The 24790-nt window shown below is 34.1% G+C and overlaps 1 protein-coding gene across 1 annotated transcript; it reads left to right on the forward strand.

Moving 5' to 3' along the window:
• On the forward strand, nucleotides 1–24537 carry LOC141615027 (microtubule-destabilizing protein 60). The gene is made up of 7 exons (XM_074433625.1): nucleotides 1–108; nucleotides 1583–1630; nucleotides 17299–17340; nucleotides 17723–17821; nucleotides 17963–18022; nucleotides 24076–24170; nucleotides 24249–24537. The coding sequence occupies exons 1-7, from the start codon at nucleotides 73–75 to the stop codon at nucleotides 24370–24372; spliced, it is 504 nt and encodes a 167-aa protein (XP_074289726.1). The 5' UTR covers nucleotides 1–72; the 3' UTR covers nucleotides 24373–24537.
• Nucleotides 24538–24790: the final 253 nt, after the last annotated feature.

The raw sequence follows: 24790 nt of genomic DNA on the forward strand, positions 1-24790 counted from the left end.
GAACTTGGACCATAACAAATTCAGCAAATTAATCTCCTAAGTTGTAATTATAAGTTATTAATAACAAAGAAAATGGAGATCAAACCACAATCCAAAGCTACTCTAAAGGTTGATATAATATGTTCAATTTTTTGTTTAATTGTTTACATATGTTTAATTGTATACAAGTTTCATATCTTATTAGTCATATAAAACCTAAGCAACATCATATATCGTTGTTTTCATATCTTAGTTGTTGTGTTGATAATTTATGCTTTATATCTTGCAATTTCTTTCTTATCGATTGATTACAAAAATGTCTTGTCAAAGATATTTGTCCCTTACGAGGGGTGTGAAACAGGGCTGATAACGCTCGACTTGGCCTTGTTCGGCTTGTACTCATAAAACAAAATTCGAGCTCATCCGAGCTTGAAAAAATTAAGCTTGTTATCATACTCGTGAGTTTTAACCCGAGTTGAGCTCGAGCTGAGTCTATATATACTTGTTTAATTATGTTTTCTTTTTTATTTCGATATTTTCAATAACATGATTTAAAGGTTATAAATAAAAATAACAAGAAATCAATGAAACATTTAATATGGTTGTACAAAGATAGAATGATGATAAATATATTTATAAAATAAGACCAACATATTGTTTATCACACAAGTTCAAAATTCTCACGAACTTTTCGAGCCGAACTAATATTTTACTCGGATTGTCATGTTAAGTATCGGTCAAAATATGCATGTTTCAGAAAATGTGGACATGATAACCCATGAACCGTTGTACGGTTGTAGCCTAGGTCAGAAGTTCTAATGCGGTTTTATAGGCAAAATAAATATGTTTTTTATTAGAAGCCTGCTTATTAGAAAATCACATACTCTTTGTTCAACAATAAAAGTGATCATATTTCACGTGTTGCACACATTAAATATGGTTATTTTATTAGCAGTCTGCTTATGTGTCATGTCACTATAAATAAGTCAACAAAGGCTAACAATAAATCTCTACAGAGACTCTACTTATCCGATTAAATGGCGTTTTAGTTTAAATCCATCAAACACATGTCATAGTTTTTATAGGGATCTGATATGAGTTTTGTCCACAAACAGCCCTGTGATAGCCACAAGAATCTATACTATAGATGCACTAACTACTTTGGTGGCATTAACATTTTTTGTCGTGATATGTCCTCCCTTTTTATATTGTCATAAGCTTTCCGTCTTACTTATTTATTTACCATATATATTCACTATGAAGAGTATTTTAATAAAAAAAAAAAAAGCAAATAATTAAGATAGAGGGAGTACAACGTAAAATACCACTTAATCGTGAAGAAAACAATGGATTCACTACACAAGTATTGAAATATCTGATATCAAATAAATAGAAGTAAATTGAGAAACTCATGCATTTGATGTATTTGATGTTTTGAACTTATTTTGTAGTAGCTGAAAACAAAAACGAGTAGCATATTTTCTTGTTATTACCTATTGACCAGTTATGTAACATAACTAAATCATTTTGTGGTGCTTTTCTAACTATATTAACGATAGGCTGTCATGTATATATCTTTTATGTCTATAAATTATTACTGAAGGTGTCCAAAGCAAGGTTTGAGGATTCAGCTTCTCGGGCCTCCTCTAAGGTAAACAACACTGACTTCCAAAATACAATTTCTTAAATCACTCCTTTATTTTATGGTGACCATGTAACTTAGTTTGTAAAGAGTATTTGCCCTTTTTATTTGATAACTAGTTTAGTTTTCCGTGAAAATTACGGGACTTCTCTAACTCTTCATTAATAAATGTTTGCTCCCGTAATTTTTTTTACTACTTTTTGTAATAGCTTGATATTCACATCATTATGTAGTAGTGATTTTTTTTATTGTAACTTATTTTATTGTTATTCTCATTCTCATTACTTTTGTAACCAAATGATATCATTTTTACTCAACGTCAAATTGATATTTTTGTTAGTCTGACTTTATTAAAATGATGATACTCCGTATTAAGTATAAAAATTAAAATAATAAGTAGTATTAACCATAGTTTATATACCTTTATTTTTATTTTTGTAATTTGAAAATAATGATGATATTTAAAACTTAAAATATTTTTTACTCATTTTCACTTAACTGTTGTAACGTTTAATCAAATAAAAGCAATTTAGATGAGGTGGGTAAATAGATAAAACAACATTCATTCTAACATTGGAAATTCAAAATAAAAAAGATAGGCTACTCATTAGTGTTCTGTTTTTTTTTTTTTTGGATAAAATGTAATTAATTATATTAAGAGAATTAATAATATAAACAGATTATCGAAAATCGATGGGTATATACAATGTATTTTTGCCATTTTATCATCAAAGCAACAATAAGACAACAAAATCAAATGCATCTTATCTCATTGGTATTCAAACCACAAGGAAAAAATAGATTATCCTTTTAACCAATTTAATATATTAAAAACATCTGCAAAATAATTTATCACTATTAAAATGTGAGATTAAAAACCTAAAGTTACAATTTAGTCAAGCTAGGATTTCTTTCACCAAAGTTTGACCACAATTCGCTGATAATTATATTCAATCATCGACAATCTCAAGTGTCTTCATAAACATTCTATAATACCTAAAACGAACTATATAATATAAATGCTTGTCGAATTCTCCACTTTTCTTCTACTTCTCTCTTCTCTCTTCAAATTTTCTCCATTTGATTCCTATTCACCACAAAGTAAAGATATGAGAGTGTTCAAAAATAAAACAAATGAAATAATTAGATAAAAATAAACAAATTTTTTCATTAATTTTTTTTTTCTAGGAATGTGCTAGAGTTTTATCAATTCATTTTCTTTTATAGGTGAAAAGTTTTCATAATGGTATAATATAAAAAGTTTTAGCACTAAATTATAATTATTAAGTGGAATAATAATGCTTGATAAATGAAAGTTTAAATAAGATGAGTAATTATTCTATTGATTACTACTTTGCCTTTTCATTTTCTATTTTTATTTTTTTAAAACTAAAATAAAAAATTGATCGAACATGTAAATGTAGTGCGCCACGTGTCATTCTAGTAACTACTCAATCTAGGCTTTCTATATTATTGTATAGATATGTCAATTAGAACTGGATGCACGCTTAAACTTACGTGATTTTAATTATTCCGTTCGTCCAAATCATTTATATGCCATGTTTTTTCATTTTTTTTAGAAAGAGTATATTTCAAGTTAAGGTAAATATAAAAATAGGAATGGACGGAGTAATAAGTTATTGCATTTTACAAAAAAAAAAGAGTCGTATAGAGCTATTTTCAAATTTTTATTATAATAATCCAAAATTTGTACTCCATTATTAAAAAAAAAATCTTGTTGTATATTTTCTCTAAAAAAAAGAGTTTTGAGACAAACAAACTAACCTACAAGTTAGAGGATCCTACAAATACTCTCGAAAGGGTTGAATAGAATATGCATCTTTTTTGAAAATTTATTAATCACCAATTCAGATCTTGAATTTAAACATAATATTTAATAATTAAGTACCAGTAGTAATTTATATACAAATCTTCTTAATGATATAGTGAATGTTCCTAAGGGTGTGTTTGGATAGCAAAAGTGGAGAGAAAGGAGAAGAGGGGGGAGGAGGGAAGAGAAGGGAAGGGAAGGGAAGGGAAGGGAGGGGAGCGGAGCGGAAATGGAGTATGGGTATTTTAATATTATTTATTCTCTCAAAATCTTGCCTATATATTATGAAAAGATTTTGATTTGTCTTGGAGGGGAATGAATCCCCCCCCCCCCCCTCCCAACTCAATTTCCCTTCACCCTTATTTTTTTTAATCAAAACATGAGATTTCTTTTCTTTTTTTGATGGAAATGACATGTCTACCTGACATTGTCTCAATTATATACTTATTATTGATTGATTAGATATAACTATAATTAGATGGAATTTCAAATTCCCTACCCTCTTCCCTTTATTTTTCTCCAAATTTCTCAATCTAAACACACCCTACAAGATAATTAGATGTTACTATACTTACTATCGATTGAATTACATATAACTATAATAAATTACAACTAATATAATTTAAATAATAAAGGTGTGTAATGTAAATAACACAAGATATTATGTGGTTTAGTCCAATTGAAAAACATACGTCCACCCTATTTTTATTTTATTATAAGATAACTTACTTGGCCTAACTTACAATCAGATCCCCAACACTAACCCTAGTTGTACTAATTGAGTGATGTTATACACTCCGTGTAGAGAAAAGTTAGGCTCTCGGTGAAGAGGGAACAATGTTAAATCTCTCAGTGTTGAAGGATGTTAAGCCCTAGTTGTTTGAATGATATTAAGCCTTCTCTGTTTGACAGATGTTAATATGAATTCGAATCACTTGAAAGTAACTAATAAAAATTGCAAATACAATCGTTTCTAAAAAGAAAATAAGACAAGATTCAATTGTTTTAGAGAGGATTTTAAAAAATATGCACTTCAATTAATTTGAAATGAATAACAAAGCACACGGTTTTATAAACTAGACTTTCGAAAATTATTTTGGAAATAAAAATACAGCGGTAAAATGGTTCCGTAGGCTCCGTTTGGTAAGGCATTTCAGGTACCTGATTTGGTCAAAGTAACTTATTTGACCAAAATTTGAGGTACCTTATTTTTCTGTAAGCATTTGATAAGTAGCTTATTTAACCAAATAAAGTACCTGAAAGAAATGCTTTTTTTTTTTTTTTTTGGTAAAATGTATGTTATATTATACCAAAGTGATCACCAACAAAATAAATCAACAGTTTCTGCTTACATCAAACTTGCGAGAATTAAAAGCAATAGGAAAAATTAAATCCATTCTCTATACAGTCCACTAATCTTTCCATGACTATGTAAACTCTGAAGCGGTGTTCTGATATCCTGTTGCACCAACAAGATCAGATTCCTCGGCCTGAGAATCAATCCTTCTACCCTGCATTTGTTACGCATCTCCCAAATCCTATATATTAATGCTTGAATGCCTGCACCAATCACCTGCTTTCTTAACAAACTTCTCATTCGAATTTTCAACCACCACTGTGAAACATTACCAGAAGGAACAGAAGTCTTCATGTAACCATTAAACAATGCCAAACATTCCTTACTATACTCACACTCAAAGAAAAGATGATCATGACTTTCATCCTGAGCCCCACAAATACAACACACCGTATCCTCACAGATTTTCATCTTATGCAGCCTGTCTCTAGTAAGCAACCTGCCATGAGCCACAAGCCACCCAATAAAGCAATGCTTGGGAAGACTCAGCCTATTCCAAACAAAAGGAGTCCAATTCACTGTACTAGTAGAAGTCCCCAGCCAGTTATACCCTTCCTTTATACTATAAATGCCCCCCCTGCGTCAACCACCAGTCACCACAATATCCTATTTTCATTCTTTCTTTCACAGCACACAATTTCCTCCAAGACCAGCTTGCTCCAACATTAGGAAGGTAATCATACCACCCCCCATTTTTCATATACATAGCATGTACCCATTTGACCCACAGATGGTCTTCTTTCTGAGCAATCCACAAAATATACTTACCCATAGCAGCATAATTCCATCTCCTTAGCTCAATGATACCTAAGCCCCCTGCCTTCTTTGCAATACAACAAGTGTCCCAGGAAATAAGGGCTGGTCCATGAGCTATCTCTTTGCCTTGCCATAGAAAACTTCGACAAATAGCCTCAACCTTATTCAAAATGCTCACAGGAAGAACAAAAATTCGAGCCCAATAACAATGCAAGTTATTGAGCACAGATTTGATTAAAGTCAGTCTACCTGCATAGGACAACTTACGAGCTCCAAGGGCCTTTATCCTGTCAACAACTCTTTCAACAAGCTTAGAGCAGTCCAAGGAAGAGATTCTTTTAGCTATGATTGGGACCCCCAGATATCTAAATGGGAGCTTACCAGCAGGGATCCCAGCTAAACTAGTAATCTCATTTAAAACATCCCTGGTAATACCATTGCCATATAAACAAGACTTGCCTCTATTCATTTTTAGACCTGAAGCACAAGAGAAGGTTTCAAAAGCCCTAAGTAAAATAGTCACAGAAGTTCTTTCCCCTTTACAGAACAGAAGCAAATCATCTACAAAACACAGATCAGATAGCTTCATAGGCTTACTTAATGGGTGAAACTTGAAGCCTTCATAGTCTTGAACCACCTAAAGAACTCTGCTTAGATACTCCATACATATAGTGAAAAGCAGTGGAGATAAATGGTCACCTTGCCTGATCCCTCTCTTAGCTTTGAAAAAACCAAATAGCTCATCATTTAAGGCCAGAGAGAAGGAAGGGGTGGTAACACATTCCATGATTAAGTTAATGAAATGCTCAGGAAATAATAAAGCCTCAAGCATCTCCCTCACAAAACTCCACTCAATACTATCATAAGCCTTTTGAAGGTCAATCTTCATCAATAACCTAGGTGAGCAAGCTTTCCTTCCATACAATTTAACCAAATCTTGGCAGACTCAGATATTTTCTACTATATCTCTACCTTTGACAAAAGCACTTTGATTAGGGCTTATAATGTGTGGCAGTACATCACTCAATCTATTGCATAACAGCTTTGCAATGCATTTATATACTGTGTTACAGCAGGCAATAGGCCTGAATTGTGTGACAGAGGTAGGCATATCCACCTTTGGCACCAGGGTCAACACAGTGTTATTCACTTGTTTCAACAACTTGCCATGATAAAAAAAAATCCATTATAACATCACAAACTTCAGTCCCAGTAATGCTCCAGGTGTCTTTAAAAAATTGACTACTGTACCCATCAGGACCAGGAGCTTTAGTCCCAGGGATAGAGAACATAGCCAACCTGATTTCCTCAGCAGTTACTTTCCTCAGAAGCTTCTCATGATGATCAGTGGTAACCACTCTACCTTTTTGAACAGTTGGCTTGTGCACTCTATTAACAGCCTGGCTAGTACCCAGAATCTGAATAAAAAAATTCTCAAAAGCTGTGTTGATTTCCTAAGGAGTAGTTTTACAACTCCCATGATCATCCTCAATCTATACCACCTTGTTCCTACTTCTTTTAGCCCTCAGACTAGCATGAAAGTAAGCAGTATTGTCATCACCTTCAAGAGCCCATGCAGCTTTTGTTTTTTGCACAAGGAGCTGATGCTTAGCATTAAGCAAAACATCATAATCTTTAAACAACTCTCTTTCAGCCATAATCAGATCAGGGTCCAAAGGAGCATCTCTTAAACTCTTATGGAGTTGGGTAAGAGCCATCAGAGTAAGGGAAGTAGTATTCTCTATGTCATGAAAGTTATCTTTATTAATATCTTTCAACGGTCTTTTCAATTTCTTCAGATTAGTAACCAGCTTATACATTGGAGTACCATCAACCTGATCATCCCAATGACTCCCAACAATTTGAGTGAAACCAGAAAATAAGGACCACATATTATAATACTTGAATGAAGCATTCTTTCTCTGAGTAACCACCCCAAATTGCACCACACAAGGACAGTGATAAAAAATTCCTTCAGGCAAGAAATTAGCAAAAGCCTCAGGAAAACTTTGTAACCATTCCTCATTCACCAACATTCTGTCTAATCTACTATACTTCCTTGTTTCAACACCCTGCTTGTTGTTCCAAGTGAAATAAGAACCAACGACCTTGATATCCTGAATTTGACAATAATCAATGCATTCCTGAAAAGGTTGGATCTCAGCTGGGGTAACTTCACCTCCAATCCTTTCCTGGTAGATAAGTACATTATTAAAATCACCACCTATTGCCCATGGATTAGAACACTTATCACTATAGGTCTTCAGAATAGCCCAAAGTTCCTTCCTCATATTCTGATCATTAAACCCATAGACACAAGTAAACCAAAATGATCTCCCATTTACCTTGTCCTTCACAAAAGCATGAATTGTTTGACTAGTGATATCCTCAATGTGCACATCATAACAATGAGGATTCCATATCAGCCACATTCTTCCCCCTTTGTGCTTACTATTATTAGTACTGAGAGACCAAGATGAGCAGATGTTATTCCTAACACTCAACCAATTATTACTCTTCACCTTTGTCTCAACAAGTCCAAATAGCCCAATTTTATTGGAATGTAAAAACCACTTTATTTCTTTTTGCTTAGTTATGCTATTTAGACCCCTTATGTTCCAGAAGCCAAAATTATCCATTATCACTTCTGGAAGCAGAACCTTCCTCAACACAGCTTTGCTATCTATTTTTCATACCACTGAGTCCACCCTTAGCCATTTGAACAGATTTATGGATAGCACTATTAAAAACCTCCATGAAAGTAGATTTTCCAGATGATGTGTCCCTAACATACTCTTGTGAATTCATCCTTGTTAGAATCCTAACAGGAGTCTACAGGGGTCTGGTCTCACTAGGAGTAATCACTACAAGTCTCTTCCCAACCTTAGGCTTGGATTTAGCAATAGGAGACCCAAATTGCATCCTAGGCTGCTTTGGCGTCACCACAGGAGCAACAGGTTGCACCACAGGCTGCTGAGGCTTCACCACAGGCCTCCAGACTTGCTTAGTGATAACCTTTGGTTTATCCTTAGCTTTAATACCAGGTTTTCTACAATTTGCAGCCAGGTGTCCCATTCCTTTACACTGAGTGCACAGAATAGGGAGCCAGTCATACTCCACCCTAACTCTCTGCACACGTCCTTTCTCATCCATAAATTCAACATAATCAGGAAACTGTTGATTCATCTTGATCTTAACCAACACTTTCGCATAACTAAGAAGAGTTTTGTGTGTTGTAGCCTCGTCACATCTCAGATAATCACCTATTATCCCACTTATTTTCTTTAGAGCATTTTCCTCCCAGAATTTTAACTCCAGCCCAACCAATTTAACCCAGATAGGAAGTGTAGTAATCTCATGTTTACCAAGCTCTGTGTCAGCTCTCCACTCATGGATAATCACAGGTTTATTGTCAAACATGATTTGGTCAGAGAGTAAGGCTTTCTGTTGCATCTCTAGGGTTTTAAATCTTACCAAGAAAATACCATTTGGTAGAAAAGAAACTTTATCAACTTCATATTTTCCCCAAACACGCCTAATAAAACCATCCACGACATTCCAAGGAGGGCTCACCCCTAATATATAGAAATACACAGAAGATTTTCAGTAGCTAATTTCAGGAGCAACATCCTCTTCAGAAATTTGAATAAGATTCTTTGATTTTACCCGAGGGGTAGTCTTCGGCGTCTGCTTCTTTGATTTCTTGCTCAACACCTCCGTCCAAGACCCATCCTCTTGTTGAAAAATCTCCGCGTCAAGTTCCTCCTCCAATTCCTCCGGTTCCTCAGGAATATCATCTAAATCCAGTTCCAGGTCATATGAAAGGAGACAGCGCGCAGTATTCTTCTCATTCAGTTGGATCGTCTCTTCAACCTCATGTAATTCTTCCTCAAGTAAACTATAACGACCAGACAATTTATTCCCAGATTTTTTTTGAGATTTTTTTTGAATTATTTTGAAATTTTTTAGATCGAGCCATTGCAATTTTAGATCGACCTAGAGTAGCATTTGAGATTTCAGGTACCTGATTTGGTTTGATTTTTCGTTTTACCCTTTAAATTTATACTATTAAATATTTATCATATCCTTTTACGTTATTTCATCAAAATTAGTTATCTTTTCAGTTAGTTTGACAAACATTTTTTTTTCTATAATCAACTAGCTTATCAATTCATAATTTCCAGCTACCTTATCGGTTACCTTTTCAGGTTTTAGTTAGCTTTTCAATTTTCAGCTACTTTTCAGTTAATTTTACCAAACAGAACCGTAGTTTTTAATGAGGCACTAGTATGAGTATAAGTTGTGGTTTTATTAGGTTTGTAAACTAGGTTCCCAAACCCTAATTTCACACGCCTACTTCAACTTAACCATAAGCCTCCAAAATAAACCTTGTTGCTAAGAAGGATATAATTTAATATTATAAAATAAAGGGGTAAAAAATGGAAAATAAGTCATTTCAGGTACCTGATTTCTCAAATGCTACCTGAGGTAGCATTTCATTTCAGGTACCCTATTTGACCAAATAAGCTACTTGTCAAACACTTGCAAAAAAATCAGGTAGTTGAAATTTTGGTCAAATAAGCTACTTTGGTCGAATAAGCTACCTGAATTGTCGTGCCAAACGGAGCCTTAGGCCCTCCCACCAAGCACCCAAAGGCACATATCATAGACATCCAACTAGAGTTAAAGCAAAACAAACACTAAATTACAACTCTAGTTCCTATACCTCAGTGGACTGTTGAAAAAACTTATTCAGGCCCCTTCGTTTTGGCTAAATTTCTTTAGCCAGTTAGCGTCAATCCATTGGACGGCTGTCTTAATCAACAGCAAGCACTTGTCTGTCATCATCCTTCTGATTTCATTAGCAGTAGCTTCTGGTTTATGGATTTTATACTCCAATCTGCAAGCATTTCTCTGTTGCCAAATACCATAAACACAAGCATTCACCACATCTTTCAGTATTCTCTTCTTCAGTCTGGAATGTCTGCAATTCAGGACCCATTACAGGGTGTCTGTTCTATCCATATTCAAACCAAGCCACTCACTTATCCTGCCCATTACCTTCCTGTTATATTCACAATCAAAAAACAGATGTTGTATAGTCTCTTCCTCTCTCTCACAGATGCAATAGAGAGAAGTACCACTCACTCCAAATCTCATCAGTTTGTGTCTAGTGTTTAGAGCATTCATATGCACTAACCAGGCAATGAACCTATGCTTAGGCACTGCCTAATGGTGTTAGACCAGATGAAACCACTCCACCTTAGGTTTAGTAGTCCTCATCAAATTATATCCATCCCGTATTCTATATTCAGTAGGATTCATAGACCAAATCCCCTGGTTAAAGCCTTGTTTCAGCTTCTCCTTTACTTGGCATATTTTCCTCCAACTCCAACTAGAATCTGCAGTAGGTCTGTAGTCAGTGCAGGATGTCCCTTTTAGATAGACATGACTTATCCAATGCACCCACAACTTTTCAGATTTGGCATAGACCCACCAAACAAGCTTCCAAACTACTGCAATATTCCATTGCTGAATGTTTTTAAGGCCTAAGCCCCCTTCTCTTTTTGGTGTACAAACTGCATCCCATGCTACCAGTGGAGCCTTGGTATATTCAGATCTGCCTTCCCATAGGTAGTTCCTGCATAGGCTGTCAATCCTATTCAATACTCCTTTAGCTATGACAAAGATCATAGCCCAGTAATTATGTAGAGTAGCCAATACTGATTGAATAAGAGTGAGCCTGCCTACATATGACAATTTTTTAGCACCAATGCTCTGAATCCTATTCATAATCTTATAAAAAAGGCACCTGCAATCATGCTTAGTCGGTCTTATTGTTTGAATGGGGATTCCCAAATACCTGAAAGGCATATGTCCCTCAATAAAATCTGAGACACTTAAAATTTCCTCCTTATCAACTGAGATCATTCCATTGAAGTATGCATTAGATTTTCCAGGGCTCATCTTCAAACCAGAAGATTTAGAAAAGGTGGAGAAGGCTCTAAGAAGAGTCATTATAAAAGCTTTATCTCCCTTACAAAAGAGGAGAAGATCATCAGCAAACATCAAATAGCATAGCTTAATGTGAGCACACCTTGGATGAAATTTTGAAGGGATAATTCTCAGTGGCATAGTTCAGCATTCTAGATAGATATTCCATACAAATAGTGAAGAGTGTAGAGGGGATAATGATCTCCTTGCCTTAGCCCTCTTTGACCCTTAAAGAACCCAAACGTTTCTTCATTAAGGTTCAAAGAAAATGTTGCATTTGTAACACAAGTCATAATCCATTGTCTGAAGATAGGTGGGAATTTCAGTTTCTTTAGCATTTGCTCCAGAAAACTTCATTCAACAGTATCATAAGCCTTCTGGAGGTCTATTTTGAACATGCACCTAGGAGAAACCTTAGGATTTTTATACATTTTTATGAGATCTTGGTAAATTAAGATATTTGAAATATATGTTAAATATGCATATAATGGTACATGCTTTTTGGGAGAGATTACATTATAAAAGAAAAATTAGCATGAGAATTGAGAAGTGCGTAAAGTGAACTTTAATGAATTGAAATATATGTTAAATATGCATATAATGATACATGTTTTTCCCATTTATAATTAGTACGGAGTATAAAGTTAATTCCTTACATAAATAGGTTTGTTTGGTTGCCCTTTTAAAATCATGAGAAGGAGAAATTTTCATAAATTGCAAAAATGAGAGTTGTTTGGTTGCCTCAATTTTGCAAGTATGGGGAAGTAAAACTTCCCATGGAATTAACTTCCAACAAAAATGTAGGAACTTGCTTACGAATACCCCCTTCGGTAACTTGTAATTCCCATGAATTAAGTTCCCACATAGGTAACCAAATACATTTTTACAAATTCTCATGAATTAGGAGAAGGAGTTTATTTCCCGTGATTTTCTACTTCACATGAATTTACACTTCCCGCATCATCCAATCGACCCCTAAAACTGTTATAATATTTCTAAAAGATTTTTTTTCAATTAGCCTCATGGATTCTAATTAAAATAAGGATTTAGAATGGAAAGGATCTGGAATGGAATCAAATGCATTTTATTCATTCTATTATTTAGTTTTGGGCATTTTGGAATGTAATTAGAAACATCATGGATTATAATTCCACCAAATCCATTGAAATCTAATACCCACCTTTCCCCTTAAGTTTTAAACCCAATTTTTCCTCCATACGATTCTAGAGTGAACCAAGCAAAATAAATAGCTATAAAGGCATGAAGCTCTAAATCCATTCCCCACGCACTCTAATCCATTTGCCTTTTGAACCAAACGAACTTGTAAATGTCTCTTAGAAAACTACATCTAATTTAAAAACTAAGTAATTGATAATCTTACGAAAGCATTGCTCATTATAGGCTTTAGTTTTATAGTTTTAAAAATAGTCAAAACGTTATTCTTTTTTCAAAAAAATTGGTCTTTAATCTAACCCTTATATTTTTCGTAATGTTAAAACTCATATCTTTATTCTTATTTTCTTAAAATATAATTTCATCAACCTGATGAAATTCAATTTTTTTGAAAGTCAAGAAATTGTAATATAATGTGACTTATCGAAACATAGTTTAATGAATTTTTTTTTATATCAACAATGTACTCCCTTTATACACCTATTTTTTTTCCTCATTTGCTTTTCAGCTGTCAAAGTTACTGTATATATCGGAGAATAAAATTTTCTAATACCTAAAAGTAAAATATTTACATTTATTATCAAAGCATCTTCCACAAAATATTATTTTCAATAAAAAAATGTAACATTTACTTGTCGGAAATTACAGTCAAAGCATCGTATTGTGGACTTTGAAAAAACAAATGGGAAGAAAACAGTTGCATGGAGGGAATATAACATCACAATAACTCTCAATGTTTCACTATCATGGCACAATTCGATTTTTTTTTTCTGTGTAAACCATTGAATTTACTCGGATTCGAGTAGGGCAGGACTACTATCTTGCCACTATTCATATTATACGTAGTTACTCTAAAATTGTGATGTTCTTCCTTTGTCTTGATCATTTATTTATTTATTTATTTTATTCATTATAAATGGTATTTTAATCAAAGACAAACAAATAATAATTGAAACAACAGAAGTATATGTTTATTTTACTCTTTATCAAAATACATGATTTAACAACAAACATTATTTTGGAAACCACATTCGTGATTTTTTTTTTTTTTTTTTTTTTTTTTTTTTTTTTTTGAGGAAAGATTCGTGATTGTTAATATAGCTCTTCTTTCCCAGAATAGCCATTACTCATCTATATATATATATATATATATATATATATATATATATATATATATATATATATATATATATATATATATATATATATATATAAGAGAGTTTTTTCGAGCGATCTGAGAGCGTCCACATCATCAAAAATCAATTTAGGAAAGTATAATTTTTGATGTAAAAAAATAAAGTAGAGAATCTTTTAATTATTATAATATGTATATTTCCTAAATTATATTCAAGTGATATTTCTAATTTTTATATCAAACTATTACATTTTATTTGCCAAAAAAATATCGTTAAAAAAATTATGAAAATAATATAATTTGCTTTGTGGTAAAAAATGCTATCATTAGAGTATAAATTTCATATTATTTGCACATATTAAAGATGATGTACTTCTTAATATGTAAAATTGTGTACTTTTTAGTATGTTTTGTCCCACATTGAAAAATAAGTAGGTGTGGTGAATATACTACATATAAATAGTAGAATTGTCCCACATCGAAAGATTAGTATAAGGTAGTGTGATCCTATGATTATAAATAGGGAACATATTTGGAACTTATGTATCAACCCAAAATTTTTTAAGTCTCATAAATATTGTTTTAAAGAGCTCTCTTAAGATTTTCTATTATTATCTCTACGATTTGATATAAAAAATAAAGTGGAGATTCATGATAACTACTCGGGAAAGAGTTAAGAACATGAACAAGAGAAGCAAAAATCACTTAATGTTGGTGTCACATAGGCAACCTATAATGAACAATATTACAACATACACAAAGTTAAAGCACAATACAAAACCAAGAGTTTTACTAATGGTTGTCTCCTAAGACAGTACAAAACTAAAGATTTTACTAATGGTTGTCTTCTGAATGCACTAATAGAGCGTTAATGTGTCGTTATATGTACGATATAGAGATCCCTATCTAATAATCGTCGATCGAGACTAAGTGGTTTTACCTTCAAAGAAAAATAATACGTATACAATAATGGTTTTTTTAAGAAGAGACATTTACTTCATGGTATGTTATATGTTTCACATTGAAAAATAATGTAGGCATGATGAACATAGTACGTCTAAATAATTAATTGTGTATCTCACATCGAAAAAATAGTATATAAAAGATATGTACTTTTTAGTAGGGTGAAATTTAAATAGGAGGCATCCTAAAAGATATGTACTTTTTAGTATATTATATGTCCCACATTGAAAAATAATGTAGGTGTGGTGAATATATTATGTATAAATAATAGAATTGTCTAATATATATACATTTTCTATATTATATTAAAGTGATGTTTATAATTTTGATATAAAGACTTTATATTTCATTTGACAAAAAAGTATCGTATGAAAATTATATAATTAGATGGTGACAAAAAAATGCTATTATTAGAGTGTAGATTCTATTATATTTTCTCATTATTAAATCGAGTTGATGTCAAAGTAGGTGCGAAAAAAAATGGTGTACTTAGTATGTTATGTGTCCTACATTGAAAAGTAATGTAAGTGTGGTGAATATACTATGTATATATATATTAGAATTGTCCCACATCAGAAGATTACCATAAGGCAGGGTGATCTTATGATTATAAATAGAAGTCATAACCCAAAATATTTTGAGTCTGTTAAGTATTGTCTTGGAGATCTCTTAAAGTTTATATTATTATTTTTTACCTATAGATTTATATGTCCCACATTAAAAAATAATGTAGGTGTAGTAAATATACTACGTTTAAATAATATAATTAGAATTGTATTAAAAAAATTCTATTATTAGAGTATAGGTTCATATCATTTGCATATATTTTAATTATGATAAAAAAAATAGAAAACAAACGTATGAATATTAATAGATAATATAGTATTTGCTTATTATTAAATCGGGTTGGAGTCGAATTAGGTTTAAAAAATATGGTGTACTTTTAAATATGTTATTCGTCTCACATTGAAAAATAATGTAGGTGTGATAAATATATACTACGTATAAATAGTTGAATTGTCCCACATCAGAAGATTATCATAAGGTGAGCTGATCCCATGTTTATAAATAGGATTTATCTTTGGAACTTAGGTATCACCCCAAATATATTGAATCTCTCAAAGTATACTTATTATATAAGAGACTTTAAACATAATCTTGAACTAAATGTTAAATTTTTAAAGTTGTAATATTTTTTTAGGTGGGAGGAAGAGCGATAAAATGGTAAATATTATAACGAAAATTTTTCATTGTATCCTCGAATTTGGGTAGATTACACATAATACCCCTAATTTTAAGTTTCTACATATAATACCCTTGTGTTTAATTTTTTCATAATGTCGTTACTCCTATGAGTAACTGAGCATGTCATACTATTTGTGTTTTATTATTTAGGTATTAAATGTTAGTTTATTAAATAAAATATGGAATTAGGAATTAGATGATGAACTATTTGTGTAATAGGTAACAAAAGAAAAAGGAGTCACAAGTTATAGGAGTAATGACGAAAGTTGTCAAATGGTATTCTGGGAAAGAAAAAGGTGAACACATGGGTATTATTTGTAGAAACTTAAAATTAGGGGTACCATGTGTAATCTATCAAAGTTCAAGGTTACCATGAGAAATTTCCAATATTATAATGATATAGTTAATTAAATTTTCATTTAAAGGAGAGAGATATCCGTACCAATAAAACAAGAAAGGGGATATTATTCTTTAATTATTATTTTATTAACATGCCATCAAACTTAACGTCCATTTAACAGCCTTTACATTAGGGGGTACCATAGGCAAAAAACTAGAACCTTAAGGGTACCATAGGTAGATTCTTAAAAGTAGGGTAACATGGAAAATCTGACAAAATTAAGGGTACCACGGGACATTTTCGTATCTCAATTATGATAAAAAAATGAAGAAAAATAACGTACAAATATTAATGGAGAGTATTTGATCATATTACTAAATTTAAATATAACTATTATATATAATGAGTAGCAATTGTTCGTATTCGGTATTCGGGATCTGGTTGGATGTCGAACTAAGTGCAAAAAAGATGGTCTAATTCTGAGTATGTTATTTGTCCCATATTGAAAAACAATGGAGGTTTGATGAATATATACTACGTATAAATAGTAGAATTGTCCCACATCAGAAACATAATCCAAGTTTGGTGAATATATTACTTATAAATAGTAGAATTGTCCCACATCGAAAGATTAGTATAAGGTGGGATGATTATATGATTATAAATAAGAGTTATCCCACGTATATATTAATCTTTTATTTTTTTTGAAAGAGATATTTTAATAATATGTAAACAAATCATTAGACATAGAATGTAAACATTAAACTCTTATAACATTTTTTTTCCATTATAAATAAGTTAATTACCCCGTTGCAACGCACGAGCATTCAAACTAGTATAACAATATCTCTGAATTATATTCTAACAATTTAACACTCCGCAGTTTAAATATGACCAAAAGGAGATCAAACAACTTGAGAAAAAGGTACTCCTTCCGTCCCGGTCAATTGTTATCTATTTTTACTTTAGGTTTATTACTCAATTGTTATCTTTTTTAATTTTGGGTAGTTTTACACATGTGGACAAGTGAAGTGGACAAGTGGCAGTGGCAGTGGCATATGAGAGAACTCTTCAATATATAATTATTTTTCTCTTTTTTTTTTTTGTTACTTTCTTGCTCTTTCTGCCAAAATGAATAGATAACAAATAAGGGGATCGGAAGGAGTATATTTTTCATTAAAAAAAATCGCATGAGCAAAATGTTACTCCGTATCATTTAAGACTATTTCGGTTTATAATATGTTTACTCTATAGAAAACTCAATTTACATTTAATAGATTGTGTGTATGTGATTTTTTGTGATTTAGGATTCTCTACAAGCTTTCCATAAGGAGTATACCAAACCTTTAGACATTAAGCTTCATACTCAACAAAGAGCAGCTAAGCGTGCAATATTCAATCACTTTGTAAGCATTTGTGGTTTTTTCTTTAAAATACAACATTTCTAATTTATCATGTAACATATAAAAGGTTCATGGATACATAGTGTTTCGCTATAATATTATCATATACTTTGTAATAATTGTTTTAGCATACTTTGTGAATAGGTGGCTACCAAGTTATATTTCATTGAAAGACAAAAGAAGCAAGAAGAAAAGTTACGGAAGGTATATTAATTGGAGAGCGGATTCTATGTCTCATTTTATGTTCCATTTTGTGTCCTACTATATTCTTTTTGTGACACATCATTAGCTTAATAGATATTATTATCTATTTTCTTATGTGAATGATGATATGTTGCAAGATAAATGAAATAAAACAGGAAATGAGACAACAAAAGTGAGACAGATGATCTCCACTCATATTAATGTCATCACGATTACATTTAGATGAGATTATCACATCATAAGAATTACAATTACATCTTATATTTTATAACACACTCCCTCCATTTCACTTTTATTATCCTCTTTTCTCCCGAATTTATACCAAATTAATTGTGGTCTTTCTAAATTTCGTATGCTAAATTGGGTGCCACTATTATCCCTAATTTTTTAACTACCACCCAGTCTATCAAAATGATATTATTCACGTTCTTCCCAATTAAATGATGGAGTAGAGTAGTAGTTTTACCTCTATTTCTTAAATCTCCAAAAAAGAAAAGTAGGACGATAAAATTGGAACGAAGGGAGTAATCCATATGGTATTATATTAAGATCGTATAACAATAGACATTGGGAAGATTATAATATTATTAATCAAGAGAATGAGTTGTCTAATTACAATTGTTAATTCCTATTTATATACAATATAAGAATAAGTAATAAAGGAATAAAATATTCACATATGGAAAACACATATTTACGTATAATATAATTGCTCTAAATATGGATTGTGAGCAACAGCTATATGGCTGTTATAGCCTCCTCTTCAACGGCTACTTTGGTAGCCTTCTCTTCAACGGCTACTTTGGTAGGAACTAATACCCCCCCGCAAGTTGGAGAGTGGATAGAAGACACACCCAACTTGGAGAGTAGGTCATCGAATGAAGCGCGTCCGAGAGCTTTGGTTAGAATGTCCGCGAGTTGTGCCTTAGTATGAACGTAGCTAGGAGTGATAACTCCTTTTTGTATTTCGTCACGGATAAAGTGACAGTCGATTTCAATGTGCTTTGTGCGCTCGTGAAAGACCGGGTTTCGGGCGATATGGAGAGCTGACTCGTTATCACACCGTAGAGAAATAGGTTGTTTGTGGTAAATGCCGAGGGCCTCTAGGAGAGCTTTTAACCATTTTAATTCACAAACCGTAAATGCCATAGCTCGATATTCTGATTCTGCTGTCGATAGAGAAACGGTGGCTTGCTTCTTGGTTTTCCAAGATATTGGTGAGGACCCCAAGAAGACGATGTAGGCTGATAAGGACCTGCGACTTTGCGGACATGCAACGTAACTCGCATCGCAATAGGCATGGAGAGTTAAGTTGCTATCGGAACGTAGTAGTATACCTTGCCCGGGACAATTTTTCAGATAGCGAACCACAGTGAGCGCGGCGTTCCAATGATCGGTGGTGGGAGCATTCATGAATTGGGCAAGAGTGTGGACCGAGTAAGTGAGTTCGGGTCTGGTAATAGTAAGATACACAAGACGCCCTACAATGCGACGGAAGGGCTGTGGGTCTTTGAGAGGCTCGGCTGTTGAGCTAGCAAGCTTATGATTTTGTTCCATAGGAGTGGGAGCGGGTTTGGAGCCAACTAGACCGATTTCTGTGAGAATGTCGATGGCGTACTTTCTTTGTGAGATAAAAATACCAGAGGCATTTCTTGCAATTTCAAGCCCAAGAAAATATTTGAGTACCCCTAAGTCTTTCATGTGGAAGCATGTACTGAGATAATCCTTGAAGCGCTTAATAAATTGGACATCATTCCCGCAAATTACTAAATCGTCCACATAAACCAACACATGTACTTCGATCCCTTTTTGGGATATAGAAAATAGAGAGTGATCGAGAGCACATTGTTTAAAACCATAAGTACGAAGAGCGGAAGCTAATTTTGCATACCAGCACCGGGGAGCTTGTCGAAGACCGTAGAGAGATTTTTGAAGTCGACATACTTTGTCGTTGTTAGAGGGATAAAAACCTGGAGGAGGTCGCATATAAACTTCTTCATGGAGGTCACCGTGAAGAAAGGCGTTGTGAACATCCATTTGATGAATGATCCAACGTTTGGCAGCTGCGATGGCGAGAAGAGTCCGAACTGTGACCAATTTAATTGTCGGAGCAAATGTTTCATTGTAGTCCACCCCTTCGACTTGTCTATTACCCATGACCACCAAGCGAGCTTTGTATCTTTCGATGGAACCATCGGCATTATATTTGATTTTGTATACCCATTTGGACCCGATGGCTTTCTTGCCGGGAGGAAGAGTTTCCAGAGTCCAAGTATTATTTTTCTCGAGCGCGTCAATTTCCTTTCGCATTGCCACCTGCCACTCGGGAATTTTCACTGCATCTTTATAAAAACGAGGCTCGTGATTTTTGGTCACGGCCGCTAGGAAAATTTTATGGTTAGAAGAAAATTTGTCATACGAAAGATAATGAGAAATAGGATAGAGAGTACCTGAAGACGGAGATGTGGAGAGTAGTGAATTAATTGAGGGGCGTGGTTTTGAAAGAACAAAATCTCGAAAATTGGAGTTTGGTATTTTGGTGCGATGGCCACGCCCAAGGTCAGCAGGAGGGGTAGATGCCTTGGTGGCGGGCGATGTGGCAGGTGCCGAGGCAGATGAGGTAGACGTGGGTGGAGGGTCTGCCGTGGTGGATGATGGTGGCTGGGTAGAGGGGATCTTCGTGGTTGGGTCCGTGGAGGGTACGGATGGATTGATAGGCATAGGTGAAGTAGGAATAAGGATTGGAGATAGTGTATCTAAAGGTGGTGGTGTAGGGTCAGTATTGTCGTGAATGTTTAGGAGTTGGTATGGAAATTCGGTTTCGATAAATACGACATCTCGTGACTCAAAAAATTGACCCGTATCTAAGTCATAAAGCCGCCACCCTTTTTTTCCAAACGGATAGCCAATAAAGACACATTTACGACTTCGCGAAGCGAATTTGTCGTGGGAGCGATTTAAAGCCTTGGCATAGGCGAGACATCCAAAAATACGTATATTTTCGTAAGAAGGAGTTTTATTAAAAAGAACTTCATAAGGGGTTTTGCCTTGTAGAATAGATGAAGGGGTACGATTTATTAAATGAACCGCACTCAAAACACATTCCCCCCAAAAATAAATTGGTAAACTAGCTTGAAAAAGGAGGGCACGCGCGACATTTAAAATATGACGATGCTTCCTTTCGACCCGCCCGTTTTGTTGAGGGGTGTCGACATTAGAAGTTTGAAATAAAATACCATTTTCTTTAAAATAGGGAATAAGAGGGCGAAATTCCGTTCCATTGTCTGTTCGAAAAGTCTTAATTTGCTTGTCAAACTGACGGTTTATCATAGCGAAGAAATTAAGAAGAGTTTGTTTGGTATCGCTTTTTGAGCGTAAAAGATAGACCCACGTGGATCGTGAAAAATCATCGACGATTGTAAGAAAAAATTTGGAACCACAAGATGCATTATCGGAATAGGGACCCCATAGGTCACAATGTATTAGTTCAAAAGCAACACTAGCACGACTAGTACTTAAAGAAAAAGAGTCCCGAGTTTGTTTCGCACGAAGGCAAATATCACAATGTTTGCTATGAAAATTATCACCAGAACTAGTGTTTTTATTCAAACATGGTAAAAAACGAGAAATATGGGAAGAGGGATGCCCCAACCTTCGGTGCCAAAGCTCAGTAGAATCGCCTTTAGTAGCCATATTAGCGTGAACACGATTATGTCTGACACCGTTCAAAAGGTAGAGCCCCTCATTTTGTTCACCCGCTCCAATCACCGTCTTCGAGGTACGGTCCTGGATAAGACACATATTATGAGAAAATTGGATGGTTAGACTTGTATCCATCAAAAGACAAGAGACAGAAATTAAATGACATTGTAAATTTTCGGCATAGAGCACGTCTCGTAAAATGAGACGTGGAGAAAGATGGATGTCGCCACTCTTAGTAGCTATCGTTAGGTCCCTATTAGGAAGACCAACCGAAATAGGTGTAATAGATTTTAAAGTAGAAAAATGCGAGAGACATCCCGACATATGATTGGATGCCCCCGTGTCAATAATCCAAGATAAAGGAGAAGTATTACCATTGAGACGGTCGTTGTTGTAGTCAGTTTTGCGGGTTTGTAAGAGACGACCCAACTCTTCCAATGCTTGAGGTGGTAAAGAATTCAAATCGACATTATCAAAATGAGCAAGAGGGGGTTGAGAAGAACCTGCCGTGGCACTAGAAGGGCCTGCCACCGTCTTACCAGTGGCCATGTAAGCCTTGGCGGGCGCACCAGGAGGGCCAGACTTAGACTTGCCTCTGTCGGCTGTACCTGTACCTGTACCACGCGCGTCGGCGACCTGGCAGAGAGCTTCAATAGCAGCAGGTTCAAGGTGAACCCGAGGACGAGGACGGTCGCCCCATGTGTCGGGGTAATTACCAGTGACTTGATAACAAAATCTGACACTATGGCCTGGTTTATTGCAAATAACACAGTAATATTTCGAAGGTTCATTGGGATTACGACGACCCCTATTATTATTAGAGCGAGATTCGTTTCTAGCACGAGCAACAAAAGCCATAACATCAGGAGCAGTTTCTGTTTTGGTAGACAAATTACGAACACCCTCATCTTGCAATAAACGGTTATAAAGAAGATCTAAAGATGGAAGAGGGGAAATACCAAGAATTTGGGAACGAGTATTTGCGAAACGAGAATCGAGTCCCATCAAAAAATCACGTACCCGTGTTTTCTCCCTTTCAGCATTAATAAGAAGCATCCAATCACACTTACAGTCGGTGCAAGAACACTTCGGGAGCGGGTTCGATCGATCAAAGCGTCCCAAATGGCGGTAATTCGCCATAGTAATCCACCAATGATTCGAGACGCCCCTTGCCTACACGAATGAAGATCGGTTTGCAATCGGTAAATCCGAGCCTCATTCGCTGGCGTGCGATTCTTGATGTCGAGCCACACTGTTTGGCAAATGGACGAAGAGAAATTTGCTTCCTCAAAGTAGGGTGAAGCGTGTTAAAGATCCACATGGTAACCAACGCATTTGTTGATTGCCATGATTCAAATTTGTCAGAGTCAGTCGACGGAGGAGTAATGGATCCGTCAACGTACCCTGTTTTTCCTTTAGCAAGAAGAGCGAGACGAAACGATCTTGACCATTCGTCGTAATTTGTTCCGTCGAACACGATCGGAGTAATGCTATGACCCGTGTGTTCAACGTGAACCATATTGTAAGATGGAGTGGTATTTGGAGTTACCACAATTTCATTGTTTGTCATGACTGCACAGAGAAAGAAACAGAGAAAAAAAATGACAGAGAAGTGTTTAGATGAGAAAACCTAATACGTCTGATACCATATTAAGATCGTATAACAATAGACATTGGGAAGATTATAATATTATTAATCAAGAGAATGAGTTGTCTAATTACAATTGTTAATTCCTATTTATATACAATATAAGAATAAGTAATAAAGGAATAAAATATTCACATATGGAAAACACATATTTACGTATAATATAATTGCTCTAAATATGGATTGTGAGCAACAGCTATATGGCTGTTATAGCCTCCTCTTCAACGGCTACTTTGGTAGCCTTCTCTTCAACGGCTACTTTGGTAGGAGCTAATATATTAACTATTTCAAAACTTATTTGATTACCTATAAAAAATATCCCTAGTTAATGTCAAAATGAGCAAACGAAATTGCAAAACAATTTAAGAACACGGTCCCTGCATTTCTTTGTTTTCTTTCCATTTGAATTAGGCACAACACTTAAGAAATGGAATATACTAATAATATAATACAATGTAAGTCAAGAATAAATAAAGTAAAAAATGGAGTATAATATACTAACATAGTACAATGTAAGTAGTGACAAAATATGTATATATAAGTAAAAAGTATGGGCAAATATCAGACCAAAATAGAAAGTTCTCAAATGTAAAGAAAACAGTGAAAATTTCGTAAAAAATTATGGGCAGAAAATAATAAATAGGAGGGTATATGAACGTATGATATAAAATTATATTGATAAATTTATTATTTTTTCAAACAGATGTTAGAAGAAGAAAAGATCAAACTCATGAGAAAAGAGATGGTCCCGAAAGCTCAATTGATGCCGTTCTTTGATAAGCCTTTTTTTCCTCAAAGGTTATATTATTTTACTCTATGATTCTCACACTCAATGCATGTACTAAAATAAAAATAATTTACGATTCTTAGTAACAGGTCCGGTATGCCTTTGACTATTCCAAGAGAACCAAATTTCCACATGTTAAGCAACAGAAGTTGGAGCTGTCTATCTCGTAACGAGCTATACTTTCAACACAGTCACGCTATGAAGGCCATCTAATATCTCTAAGTATGCAACACAAAATTAGGGAGCCATATTTCATGTAAAGATATATTAGTTGTGATATATATATTGAACCGTATGCTTTAAGGTTTTTTTATGGTAGTGTTATTCGTCAGTAGTTTAATGATAATAATTACACAAGGAGTGTACATTTGGTTATAATCATTTCTACTCTCTCTCTCATTTAGTTGAAATTTATACATTCTTATTACATCAATTTTATCAATGTCTGTTATTTCTTATTGTACATTTTAATAGTTGTTTAGAGTTAGTTATTTTACTTAGCAGTAGAATAATTTACAGAAGGGGGTACTGAAATAATTTTCCGTCTAATTTGTTGTAACACCCTCATTTATTCAGGAGCCTTCAGCTAGGTCTCCCAAATAAATAGGATTGTTACCATCTCGGTTTCCCG

The sequence above is a fragment of the Silene latifolia genome, chromosome 11, assembly GCF_048544455.1.
Source record: "Silene latifolia isolate original U9 population chromosome 11, ASM4854445v1, whole genome shotgun sequence".
NCBI classification, from domain to species: domain Eukaryota; kingdom Viridiplantae; phylum Streptophyta; class Magnoliopsida; order Caryophyllales; family Caryophyllaceae; genus Silene; species Silene latifolia.